The following is a 13211-nucleotide window of genomic DNA, read 5'->3' on the forward strand; positions in this document are numbered from 1 at the left end:
GAGAGAAAGAAAAACCCAGCTCACAGTGTGAAAAATGCCGACTATAAAATGTCAGCCTAAAAGCAAAACCAAAACACTGGAAACTGACCTAGCAAACACAGGCAGTATTGCCTTTCCTTCTATAACCTTTACCTGCTGCCAGTATGGTGTCTTAAAAATAGATATATGTAGCCCAGGGATTCCTGAAGAGGTTTAGGGCAGAATACAGCTGATATGATTATGATATGATATGATATGATATGATATGATATGATATGATATGATATGATATGATATGATATCATGTAACGTAACATAACTAACATAACATAACATAACATTTTAGCTACTACAACTAGACAAAAATAGCTGCTGTGGATACTGTCTGTCAAGTTGTGCCAACAGACTAGTGAGGCACTGTAGTCCAAACTGGTATGTGGAAAGCCAGAAAAAAGCTACTGAGGGCTTCCAACTATCCTCTGCTTAGTGTATTAAATAAAAAATTGCATCCAGCTACGGCTCTGGGGACAGGTCAAATTAAAAACTTAAGGATGTGGAAAAGTTGTGCATGACAACAACAGTCTGCACTTTCCTCTAGGAGCACCTTGTAGAAGTTTTGAGTCCTTCTCAGCACACCGCCTGCTGTAGCTGATTTAGTGAGCTTGGAGTCTTATAAAGTACTATGGGGTATGTGCCCGAGCCAGCGAGTAGGGAAATGCTCAGGATAGGAATACGCAATTCCTTTGGAACGTGTTGCAGTCTGCAAGGCAGGCATCTCCAGCAGCTCCCAGCACCTTCACTCCTTGTCAAAAACTGAGAGAGACTTGCTGTTTCTTTTGAAATCACAATGAAAAGACAAAACAGATGCAAGGACTGAGTTTTTCTTTTCTTTTACAAAGGCAAGAGCATGGCCATACCCCAGAGGTCAGCTGCTCATGTGAAGAGGCAGAGGAAGCAGCCTTGGTCCTAGCACAAGAAAATGTCGGGCCACATGAGTCCCCAGCACATAGCTGTCCCTCTCACTCTCCGGTCACACGAAGCCCTCTCCCGTGTCATGGCACAGCACTCACAGGTTGGTGTAGTAAGCCCTTTCCTTCCAGGCTGTCCTCTAGATGGGCATCCCTCCCCGCTGGGAGATGTAGCCTTCTCCCAGAGGGGAATTAATCAGAAATTAGACAGTATACCACGTGGTTGCTGTGGCGTGCCTGACTTTGCCGGTGCATATCAGGCAAAGTACACAAGCCATGGTCTACTGGTTCTCCTTGTTCAGCCTACAGAAGAGCCAGCGCCTGTGCAGGGCCACAGCGTGAAAAGTGGGTGCACGAGCAGCACGAGAGACCAGTGGCAATTTCCAGGACTGTCCCAATCCCTAAAGGGCTCAGGTCCCTGGAAGTCCTGTCTTCACTAATAAAGCCTTTTCAGCAGAAACTAGGCCCGTCAGTGCCAGCCAGAAATGCCTTGTGCCCTGTCACTTTGGAGAATAGATGCATATATACACCCACCTAAGTTTTGCCAGTACACATCCAAATGCCCCAAGTGCAACCTGTGTCAGAACAAGGGCCCCCATTTTTTTTTGTGTGTGAGCCCTCACGAAGCATGCCTTCGCACCATGGCCTCTAGGTTCCCCCACACTCTTTTCTTCTTGTTTTACAAGAAGAATCAAGCTCAGACAGGCTATCTGCACTGACGAATGCCAAATCCTCAGACAGGCAGGTTTACAGCTCATTGCACCCATAGACAGGGGCTCCCAGACCATGGCCTGAGTGCATGTTCAGTGGCACTCTACCCAACAGCAACATCTATGTGTCCCTTAGTTTGAGTTTGTCAAAGGTAAGTGGGCAGTAAGAAATGTCAAAGATTTGCAGATTTGGACTGATTCAAAAAGGCTGTGAGCCACAGCCATAAACTGTACCCAGACAGGTGGACAACCCATCGAGCTCCCAAGCACTAATGTCGTGTTCCCAGCAGCATGCTCTGAATCGGCATATTAAATGTCAGGAGGCTTGGTGGGGATCTTCACAACTTACTTATGCTTGTGCAGCAGAATCCTTTTCCATGGTAATGCACACTCCCAAAATAACACAAAGAACACCTGGTGGGGGTTTCTAGCAACACACACAAGTTCATTTTTATATCAAGCAAGCAAGTTAATTTCTGGCAAAGATAGCCAGACCATCGCAGCAGAATGGTACCAAGCTGTCTACAAATGCTCCTTTATCCAATTCAAAATCCACCTCCAAAATGTCATTTTCCATCCTTGTGTAACTGGATCTGATACAGCACCAACTGGCAATATCAACAGTCTGTGTCAGAATTAACACACACTAAGGTACATGTTTCACAAATGTTAATTCTCAGTCAGAATAAGCCCAGATTGATGCACAGGGAGTAACTTCTGGAACGTAGAAACAATGTGTGAAGTTATCCACATTAGCATTTATATTTATTGCCAAATGGCTAGACTGGTTTAGGAAAGGTCACTCACTGTAAGAGGCTGCTGAGTCTTCCCCCAGGATTTTTAGAAGAGGACAGAGTCAGATATTCTGGTGATAGCCTGTAGCTTGCCTGAGAAAGTTGTGTCTTCCCCTAATTACTGAAAGCAACACAGTATTTCCTTGTAGCACAGTGGCTTTTGTGTAATCACAAATGATAAATGAAAAAGCAAACATATTTTTTCCCTTGCTTTTACATTTAATGCTTCCTTTAATGCAATCTTTTAATGCTTTTCATTGCACAATGCAATTGCACAAGACTTCACTTTTTAAAAAATCTTATGAAAATATGGCTCATTTGCTCTCTTGCTACAGAGGTCAGACAGTTCAGTCTTGCAGTACTGCAGTGTTCTTTGGTTCCCATCTGCACAGTGACTCCAGCAAACTCTCTTTACTTAGCTGAATGCTTCTTCACCATCTCAAGGTACTCCTTCACATCGTCAGGAGATCCCAAAACAATAGGCACTCTTTGGTGGATATCCTCAGGCACTATATCTAGTATTGCTTGATGGCCGGTTGTTGCTATTCCCCCAGCCTTCTCAATAACAAAAGCCATAGGATTGCATTCGTAGAGCAGTCTCAGCTAGAAGACAAAAATCAAAATGGCAATAGTCAGCCCAGGCAATGTTGAGAATCATGAAATGTAACTATATTTGACTTTTGATTTAAAAACAATCAACACTCCAAGTACTCCATATTTCATATGAACGTCAACTCAAGAACGAAATTGCATGGATTTTTCTTTTAAACAAAACATGGTGAATGCCGGTTTTGCCCAATTCGAATGCTTTCTCCATAGCTCATGTTTGCATTGTGCTCTTTACACAGAGATAAAGCTCGTATGTAAGACACAACCTTTAACAAGGCAGCATCCACGTAGGCCTGTGTGAAAAGAGAGAAAAACACCGGCCCTGAGTGTGCCATTAGGTTTCTCTAATGAATAACTGCATCTTATCTGCAACCTGAAGCAATAATTTATGGACAATTACAAAAGAGATGAAAGGTCTTTGCTGAATAAACAGTCCCCTTGTCAGGCTGTAAGAGTGTGATCTTCCCTGACGGTTGTCCTGGCAGAGGCAGCCAGGCACAGCTCCTCCAGACGAGGCGGTGTTACCAAATACCCGATGCAGATGGTTTTCTCTTTGGCAGAGCTTCTCGTAAGGGGCGCACTACATTTAGGCTTCTTACATACTAGCTTGTAACAGGAATCTCAGGGTAATGCGGGTTGTTCACTTTGCTTTGTAATGTTTCAGTTGGTTGGGGCCAGCACAGTTTGGGCTGAGACGGTATAGAGAAGCCTATTTGAACAGCACATCCCCTGCTGTGTTCCATAATCTATGTATGTTTGGGGATAAAGAGAGGTCAGCACAGTTGAAACAGGTTAGCAGCAGCCCTAAAATGGGTGTCCAACAACAGGTTTCTGTCACTCGTGACAGTGTTCAAGGGGTGGCCATACCCACACATCAGAGATGAAGCTACCAAGTTACAAAACACTTGTTCTGCAATCAAAATACTGATCTGTGACAGTGAAATTTCTAGATCACGTCACGTTTTCTACAATGGGGGTCATTCAGGTTTACCTTTCCTTTGGGACTCTTGGAGTTAGCAGGATACAGAAAGATTCCTCCATACACCAGCGTGCGATGCACATCAGCCACCATAGAACCTATATACCTCCCACCATATGGTGAACTGCCATCCTGTAGAAAGACATTTAAATAAATGTAACTTCCAACCACATCAGGTTAATTCCGCCCCCTGCCCCCTACCCCGGTCCTAACATCTAACTCCTCCATATTGTGATTCACTGATAATATTCGAAGTGGTTTTGGAGAAAATGTCATTTTCCTCCTCATTTTCTAACTGGGAAAAATCCAAGGAAAAGGACCAACAGAAGATTTCAGCATAGAAGAGTAGCAGTGCTAACAACAGAAAATGCATCCCAGCTCTCCGTCAGTGCTCTAACCCTTGGAAAATACTTCATTTCTAGTAGCAAAAAGATCAAATGCTAGGAATTGATGTTGGGTTTTTTTCTTTTGTAGCAGAAAAAAATACCAAGGAGCAAAAGAAGTGATCTTTCCTACTTCTTCCACCCATTTTTGCCAGTTTCTACAACTTTTTCGGTAGGAAAAAGTTAATAGTTGACTGCTGATATTATTTTTTTATTACACTCTAGACAGTACATTTTAGTATCTAAATAAACACCACCTTCAGCCTGGCAAGATGCCAGGTGAAAGCACCAGCCTGTGTTCAAAGCCAGATCAGGAAGTCAAGAAGGGACATGAACACTTAACAATAGTAAACATTTACACTTCATTGTCCATGTAAATAATTCCAGTGATGACAGGCATTACGGCATGAGAACAGACATGATTTTTATGGCCACTCCTTAGAGCTTCAGGCCTCCTGACACCAGGAAACTGCATGACTACAAAGCAGACCCTGGAACTGCACTAGCTTTTCAAGCGAGAGGTCCCCCTTGGGACCCAGCTTGTGTTACCACTGAGCAATGACCCACTGCCATCCCCACTGCCATCCCCACTGCCATCCCCACTCGGCTCTCCATCTACTTGGGTGCTGCAGTGAGGACACAGCAATATCTAACACTCACATCAATCAAATTTCTTCATCACCAGACGAGACGTCCTCTCTACCTTGACTACCATATGCCCAGTTTTGCCTCCAGCATTGTTACTCAGGCCCCCAGCCAGGAAGGAAAATTAATAAAAAAAAGAAAAAAGAATGAAAGGGAAAAAGAATAAAATAAAAGAGCTGCAGTGCAGCACTGAAGGATGGTGAAATACCTGGTCGTATCAACTGCTGCTCTAATTATCAGTCCTATGTGAAGATACACTTTAAATAGACAGGAAAACAATCTCTGGACAGCGCATGAGACAGTGATTAAACATCAAGTTGGAAATTATGAGCGCTGCTTGTCACCAGAATGTTCCTCTGAAACAGGATCTTTTACCTCAGGGAATTTCTTCTTTTTGAGATACTCTGTGACTGCAGGATCAAAGTATTTAGCATAGCCTTCATTGAGACTGTAGATATTTCCCTTCTTTTTGATTTTCACATCTCTATCCACCAAAATGAATTCTCCAATTGCCTAACAATAAGAAAGAAAAACAACTTGTTAACATTAATTACTCATTTATTTACAAACCAAGGCAAAACCCAATCATACACACAATTTAGGAAAAATTCGCTACCACTGCCACTTTCTTTAATAATTTGATACCTTCCAAAAAATGGTATTTGCAGTCTAGATGTGAAGTGTTTTGTTTATCCATAAAACACAGACAGAGCATGAATCCTGGGGTCATGCAAGCTTCTTCATACTGCCATTCCCAGCTCTCTATCAGTTTTCTATGCAAAAAATGCTGTTGCTGGCAAATTTATGTAGCTCTCCTCTCTTTTGCTAGACTTAAAATAAAAGTACGGCTCTGAGGAATTTGGAAACTGAGAGTGCCAGGTGAAGCAATGCATAAACATCTTCAAATAGCTGTAGGTATTAATAAATTCCAGTTCATCTTAGCTTGGGCTAACTGGAAGCCTGGAGTCAAGACAGCCAATCTCTGTAACCAAGGGCTGGTCTGTTTAGTTTTCACTAAAGTAAATTTCCAAGTTAGTGCTAAAAATAAACAAAATAACATGCATGCATGCTCAAAGTTAAATCTGCTATCTGAATATAGACAAAAATACATGCAGCTACTTCAGCTGTTACTTAACAGGGAGCACAAAGTTATACTTGCTGCTGCTTGACCACTGCAGGTCCTAAAAATTTAATACTGGCAAGTGGCACAGCCTGACTAACTGATTACCAATAGAGCAAACTGCTTTCTGCTGTGATCAATATGACTTTCTTTTTAAAACTCATACGGTCAACACGTGCTAGAATGTCAAATGCACCCACACACATCACTTACTCTTTTACACATCATGGTGGGATCTGAAAACACAGAAGAAGGTTAAATATTTCTGCTTCCCTAGTTTACTAAGGTCCTAGCATTAAGGAAAAGACAAACAAGTCTTAAAGGGCATTCTGCACTGCAGAAAACAGCTCATTTTAAATATCACATGATTTGGCACATGCTGTATATTTGCTTCACTGACTCGGCTGTCTTCCTGTTGTTGACTCACACACAGCATTGCAGCAGTGGGCAGTCAGAATGCAAAAACCTCTTGACATTATTGCTGACGGGTTATTAAGTATACTTCGTTTCTTCACGTTAGCTTGAAAATTGCGCCTTTGTTTGATTTTTTGGGGGACAAACAGTTCTTATAGAGAGTATTTTTTATCCCAAATAAAGAAATTAAAAAAACCAGAAGACTTGCTTACCGGATCCAGCATGAAACAGTTGACACCTCCAGCAGAAGTGGCCAGTACCAGCATTGTGGCACTCCCATAGAGAGCATAGCCAGCTGCCACAAGATTGCGCCCGGGTTGTAAAGCATCTTTCCCAGAAGGTTCATCAGGGGACACCTAGAATAAGAAAGAGAATAGTCAGCTTTACTTCATTTTCATAGCTGGTACATAACAGGACTCTCTAGGATAGGGACGGTCTTCTACTCCATATCCATGCATGAGGTGGAACAAATGCTTCCATGATCCACAACTGAGATTCCTACAGGATGCAGTAATACAAATTATATGGAGGACACAAACACATTGATCTAGAAATGCTCCTGTATAAGCCTAGTTGGAATGCAGGAAGCAGGAAAGGATTAAGGAGATAATATAGAGCTATGTACCTCCTTGTAGGTGATGATGAACACAGCTTGGAGGAAAACTCCACAGCACAGTTGAAAAGCAAGCAATGAAACATGACTCATGGAGTTCACAGCTGATCAAAAGTACTTGGGATTTTTTGTTTTTATTTTGCTTCATACAAAAATGAAGTTGAAAGTAGTTACTTTGGGATGTATGACAACATACAAAAGATGATTAAAATGGACAGTCTGGTGTGTTATATCTGACTTACTTTTCCCCCCATCTTGTGACATGTAAGTCCGGTATTTCAAGCTCCTTCAGACAAGGTTTCTGCCTTTCAGAGTGAATTAGACACTTCAAATGCACATGCCATGTTTCAGCTCTGGTTTGTGTTTGAAGCCTGTCCTCAGGCTAATAGGACTATTAGTACAGAGAACAAGAAAACCTGAAAGCACATTCCCCAGGTAGATGACAACCACGTGGTATTTTGTCTCAACACAAATATTCATAAAATCTAAGACCTGATTTGTTTGTAAAGGGTAATTCCTTTAGCTGGCTAATTAAATCTCAGCCAGGCTTCCATGTACATATAGGTACCTCATTTTCTAAGAGACTAATGCAAAGCCCTCACAAACGTTTTATACAAGTGTCTGTGAAACAGCAGATTTAACTTAAAGCTGGTCCTGAAAGCCTCTTTCAAAAACAAGTTTAGTTAGATTTTATTAAGTCTTCACATGCAATTATATTTCATCAAAAGGTGCACAATAATAGATTTTCCTATCCTACATGAAAGCATTTTACCTTTCTATAGATGGCAAAGATTGTCCCAATGGAAACAAGACAGTCAATGTTCGATGAGCCATCTAGAGGGTCTATGCAGACTATGTATTTACCCTAGAAAATACAAAAAAGGGAACAACTAGATTAGTGACATTATTTACCCACTTCCCCCAAATGAAAATACTTCAGTAGATAAATTTTCTCAGAGACTTTCAAAGGAATATAAACTAAAAGGCTTTTGTAGATTATGAAGGAATTGAATTCAAATGTAAAAAATTCTTTGGCCCAGATTTCATTCTTGATTACAACTATGTGATTTGCGCCACAGCAGAAGTAGGGAAATCTTTAAAGCAAGTAATAGATGATGAAACAGGAAAGGTGAAGTTTTCCTAAACAATTTTTAACAATATTAAAAAAACTCCCAAATTTTACTGATTAATTTAACTTCATCTATTTAATTAATGCCAATCCATTTTGACCCTGTAATGTCTACTATTTAGGCTACACTTTATTGTCTCTAACAAAATGGCTTTCTGAATTATAAGGAAAAAGACAAATTAAGAAAATCAGCCTTTTTCATGTAGAACTAAAATTGGAAACATTAAAAAGGCTTTTAAGACCTGACATTCACAAACTATACATTTCACTTTTTCTGTGCTATGAATGGACAGATGGTTAGAATTACCTTAGCCAGTCTGTGGTCTTATGTTGATTTTGGGGGTTTTTCCCCCCAAAAAAAGAATGACCCTACCTTTTGCTGTATTAAGGATTCCTGTAGGTACGTGAAAATACCAGTACAGGGAAAGCAGCTGAAACAACTGTACCTTTTAAATAGCTTCTCTTCCCCTTATTTTATCCGTGGTTATTTTAATAATCATGTGTAACAACAATAAGTGTTTATTTGCTTTTCGTTTGATTTCACCCTGCATGCCAGAAACTTATTTAAGCAGTGCTCTACTCTGCAGGTAGGAATTCTCAGTAGGAATTTTGATAAAAACACTGTATTAGCTCACACTTAGTTCAGAAAAGCACTAAAAATGAGCCTCCCTCAGTGATCTTTGAGGATCTTAAATCATATTCATTCAGATCTAAAGCAATCTTGTTCATCCAATGCCTATAAAATCAATTTTGAAAATTTCTCAACAGGGAGAGAAAGAGAGAACTGCTTCAACAAAGTAAACATTATTATACTTTCTAAATTATGTTTTGGTTCTTTGCTTTTGCTAAATTTCTACTGAGATTTTTACATGATCACACCAAAATATTACCTATTTTGAAAAAGGAGCTATCACTCAACAAGTGCATGCAGACTTGTGAATATAAATAAGTAAGTAAAAATTATTTTTGTTTCATTGTTGCTAAGTCTTTCATGGGCTTCAAGGAGAATTTGCATGCATTAACTAGAGATTAGACCTGCACAGAACAGCACCTCAGTGTCTTACTGCCAAAGCTATTCTCCAAAAGGGCTTGGCTGACTCACAGCACAGTTCTAGAGATCAGATGGGGTAAGCAAGAAATAGGTTTCCTCCACAATTAGGAAAAGGTGGGGAAAAAAGAAGGTGAGAAGAAAAAAAAAAAAACAACCCACAAAAAAGCCCAACACACAAAACCAAAAAAACCAAGAAACACCAGTCTTGAGAGCAGAAATAACAGAAAGGACAAATGTTAACTGATGCTTTCTCCATCCGTCCCCTGCCCCTTCACCCTTCATTTGCCAGTATAGAAAAGTACATGTTTTCTGAAATTTTTATCCCAGTTCCAGTTTCTCAAATCTGAGGCAATACACCTTTGAAGGCCAATTTGAAATCAAGCAGGAAGACTCTTTAGAGCTACTAACCCGTTTTTCAGTTTCCACTATCACAGCATCTTTGTTCTCTTCTGACACGATAACACAGGTACTGAAGGATGACTTGAGCATGTTAATCACCAGGTCATTGGAAAGGATGTCCAACTTCTTTACTTGATCTCCTGTCACATTGGTAGACCCAGCAATTCCGTAGCTAGAGCAATGGCAAGAGAGAGCACTTTGTGAGAACAGGGCACTACGTCTTCCAAAGAACCCTGCTTCTGGCAACCTTACGCTCGTAGAACGTCTTGTAAAACAAACAGCACTTGTGCATGATATCTCAGTTCTCTAACCCTGTTTTTTTTTATTTACTGTCCAGTGGATTCTTGCTGAGATCTGCTAACATTAGCTGAGGTGGCAAATCTAGAAGACACTAAACGTGAGGAACACAAAACAAGGCATAACCTTTCAATAATCCTTAAACTATAGGCAAACATAGCCGGAGCAGGCTGTGAAGGCTGAATTACAATAATTGTGTTATTTAAGGAGCTCTTAACTTTAAGACCTGAACACTGCCCCTGAATCCTAGGCTCTGATATTGTAGCTGCATGCCCAAAAATCTGAGACTTCAATAGAAAATTTATACTTTAAAAGTAACAATGAATCCGACAACACTAGTTACGCTTCTGTAGGTAATTTGCTCCTGGTTAGCAATATGATGTACAAATTGCAGTAGAAACACTTTGCTCACAGATAAATCAACATTCTTGTGGTTCAATGTGTTCAGTTTTGATTTTAAGCGGTAAACACTTTCTTGGGAGCAAAACTGAGAAATACAAATACGAAACACAAATAAAACCCTGCGAGCTAATCAGAATCAAACCACCTGGCATCAGGAAGTACCAGGAGACCTTGTGATAGGTGATTTCGAAAGCGTGCAAAACAGAGAGAGGGGAAGTTGAGCTCTTAGAAGAGAAAAACAATAGCCAGCTCTGCAGGCTTTTAGTTTGACCATAAAATGTAGGTGAGGTTTTTTAATCCTTTTGACTAGTGGCAAGTTTATGCAAAGAAAAATCAAAAGATGCAGGAAAAAAAGAACTTGTCAGTGTTCATATTTGAAATCCACTACAGGAACAGGAAAGTTTTAGGTACTTCGGCTACGATTCATTGATTAGGCTGAATACCGGTATTTCAGGCTTTTTGTAAGAACGCTGAACACACTGCTTTAGAAATGTACTGCATTTCTTCAGCTCAATGCATGAGACAAAGAAAAAGACCTGGCATAATTCTCTGTCTTTCTCCCTCTCTCTGCTACAGTGGCTTGAACATTCTTCTGAAAGCGCTTTTAGAGAATGATGTGCTTTGAACACCACGCTTGCGAGCGGAGGCACAAGTCCTCATCCTCAGAGCAAAAACTCCGTTGGGCCAGCAGCTACAGCTCTCACACCTCGTCTGTTGGGGTGTCCCGGGAGGGGGCTGAGGGTGCCCTGCGTGGAGCCTGCAGCTGGGAAGGGACTGTGGCTTCCCCAGGTGTTCTGCACCTCTGCTGCTGCGCAGCACCCAGCATACAGCTGAGCCTGAGGACGATCCAAAGAAATGGGCCCCAGCAATCCCTACTTCTTCACGTTCCCTGATAGCCAAGCAAAATCCCACCACCGGCTATAAAACACAGTCCCACAGTGGAAGACGCACTGCTCAAGGAGGCTCTCAAGTCCAAAGCTGTCTCTGGCTACCCCAGCACTGGTGGAGAGTCAAGTCCACCACAGGGAACATGAGGAAAGGCCATCAGCACAGGTATTGAACCTGTGGGCGGCTGTCAACAGACACACATGTAGGATGCATAAGGAATGGGAGCTTAGACTGTTACAAATCAGGTCACAGGTGGGAAACCCCGGCCTTTACTGATAAACATAGGAGACACATGAAAGAGCTAGCACATAGTGATTAAAAAACCGTCACAGTTTTGTAATGTCTGAAGTCAAGACAGAGAAAAATAGTTCAAATATACATAAAGTGGAGGATTTTTTATTCTCTCTTGCCGTTGCTTCTTTTTTATTAACTTCAGTCACCAAATTTTTCAGGTCTTTATTATTTTTTAATAAATGTTACTCTGTATTACCAGAGGCTTTTTGCTTACTACGTTTTCCACTACATGTTTTGTAGAGACAAAGTCATTTTCTCTCTACTACGTTTTCCATTAAGTGATGAAGCAGCCCACGTCTAAAGCCCTGACCAGCATACAACTTGCCTTATGAACAATATATAAAATACTTAGGGGGATTAGTTGCCTACAACCAGTTTCAGTTATTTAACATTTCCAGAGCTCTACTGTCCTTCTGATGCATCTCCAGAGCAACTCCACCTCTCTGACTGGCTCACTACAGACACTACTGTTCCTAACCAGCGCTCTTTCTAAAAGCCTTAGACATTCACAAGCTGCTATCATGAGATATGAAAAAAAGCCCACTGAATTCGATTGAACACCTCGTAGCATAAAAAACTATAAAAATATTAAGCTACTGACTACAAAGAGCAGTAATTCAGCCATATTTTCACTAGCTTTGTCCTTCAGTCTGTTCGTTTCGTCTTGTGTTTCAAAGCACCCAAACCTGCTGAAGGTTTGCATGAAGGTCAATCAGCAGCTGCATCTGCCAAAGGCTGCGTGCCTTACGCTACTAAAAAGTCGTAGGATCCATTTCACTTGACAAATTGAAGAGTCCAAGGTGCTACAGGAGTTACCTACAGCTCCGTGCAAGGGGGTGGGCGGATGCGGCCCCGCTCACAGGCCTTTCGGGTGCCACCCACCATCCCCATCCCTACCACCCCGGAGGCGGCGGGATCCCCTGGTCCCGCGGGGCTGCGGGGAGGTGCGGGATGCTGCCGGTGCTCCACCCCCGCCCGGCATCCCGGGACTCACAGGTTGGCGATGCCCGCTTTACGGACGGCGGTGGAGATGGCTTTGATGGCCGTGCAGAGGGAGTTGAGGAGCTGCGTGAACTCCCCGGTGCCCTTCGCCCGCCTGCCTTCCTCCATCACGAAGCGGGTCATGGTGATGACATTGGTGTCGAAGGCGGAGCGGTCCGTCATGGTGGCGGCGCCGGCAGAGTGGAGCCGCCGCCGTCGCCGCCGCCGCCACTAGACCCGGCCGGGCGGGGCCGCGGCCGGGGGGCGGGGCAATGCGTGGGCGGGGCCTGGCTGTGAGAGCCCCGCCCCCTCACCCCTCCGAGCTGGAGGAAGGCGGGGATGGGGATGAGGATGAGGAGAGGGGCCTCACCCAACCTTCCCCCCTCGGCCCCCTAACATAACCGCGGCGGGGAAACCCCGCAAGCATCCTTTCTTTAACCAAAGCGTGCCTCATTCCCGTGCATTGTGGGGGAGAACCGACACTTGAGGCATCCGGTATGTGACTGGCACAGAAAGTGATTCGAGACACGGGTCCTGGTAGCTCTTAGTGCCTGCA

At 42.6% G+C, this 13211-nt stretch overlaps 1 protein-coding gene across 1 annotated transcript; it reads right to left on the reverse strand.

The window, feature by feature from the left end:
- Positions 1–2862: 2862 nt before the first annotated feature.
- On the reverse strand, positions 2863–12838 carry LOC309415625 (fructose-1,6-bisphosphatase 1; the record flags this gene model as incomplete). The annotated part of the gene is made up of 7 exons (XM_082013215.1): positions 2863–3054; positions 4052–4171; positions 5443–5580; positions 6814–6957; positions 7987–8079; positions 9803–9965; positions 12669–12838. The coding sequence occupies 7 exons, from the start codon at positions 12836–12838 to the stop codon at positions 2863–2865; spliced, it is 1020 nt and encodes a 339-aa protein (XP_081869341.1).
- Between the last annotated feature and the right edge of the window lie 373 nt (positions 12839–13211).

This window comes from Phaethon aethereus (genome assembly GCF_964289735.1).
Source record: "Phaethon aethereus genome assembly, chromosome: Z".
NCBI lineage: Eukaryota > Metazoa > Chordata > Aves > Phaethontiformes > Phaethontidae > Phaethon > Phaethon aethereus.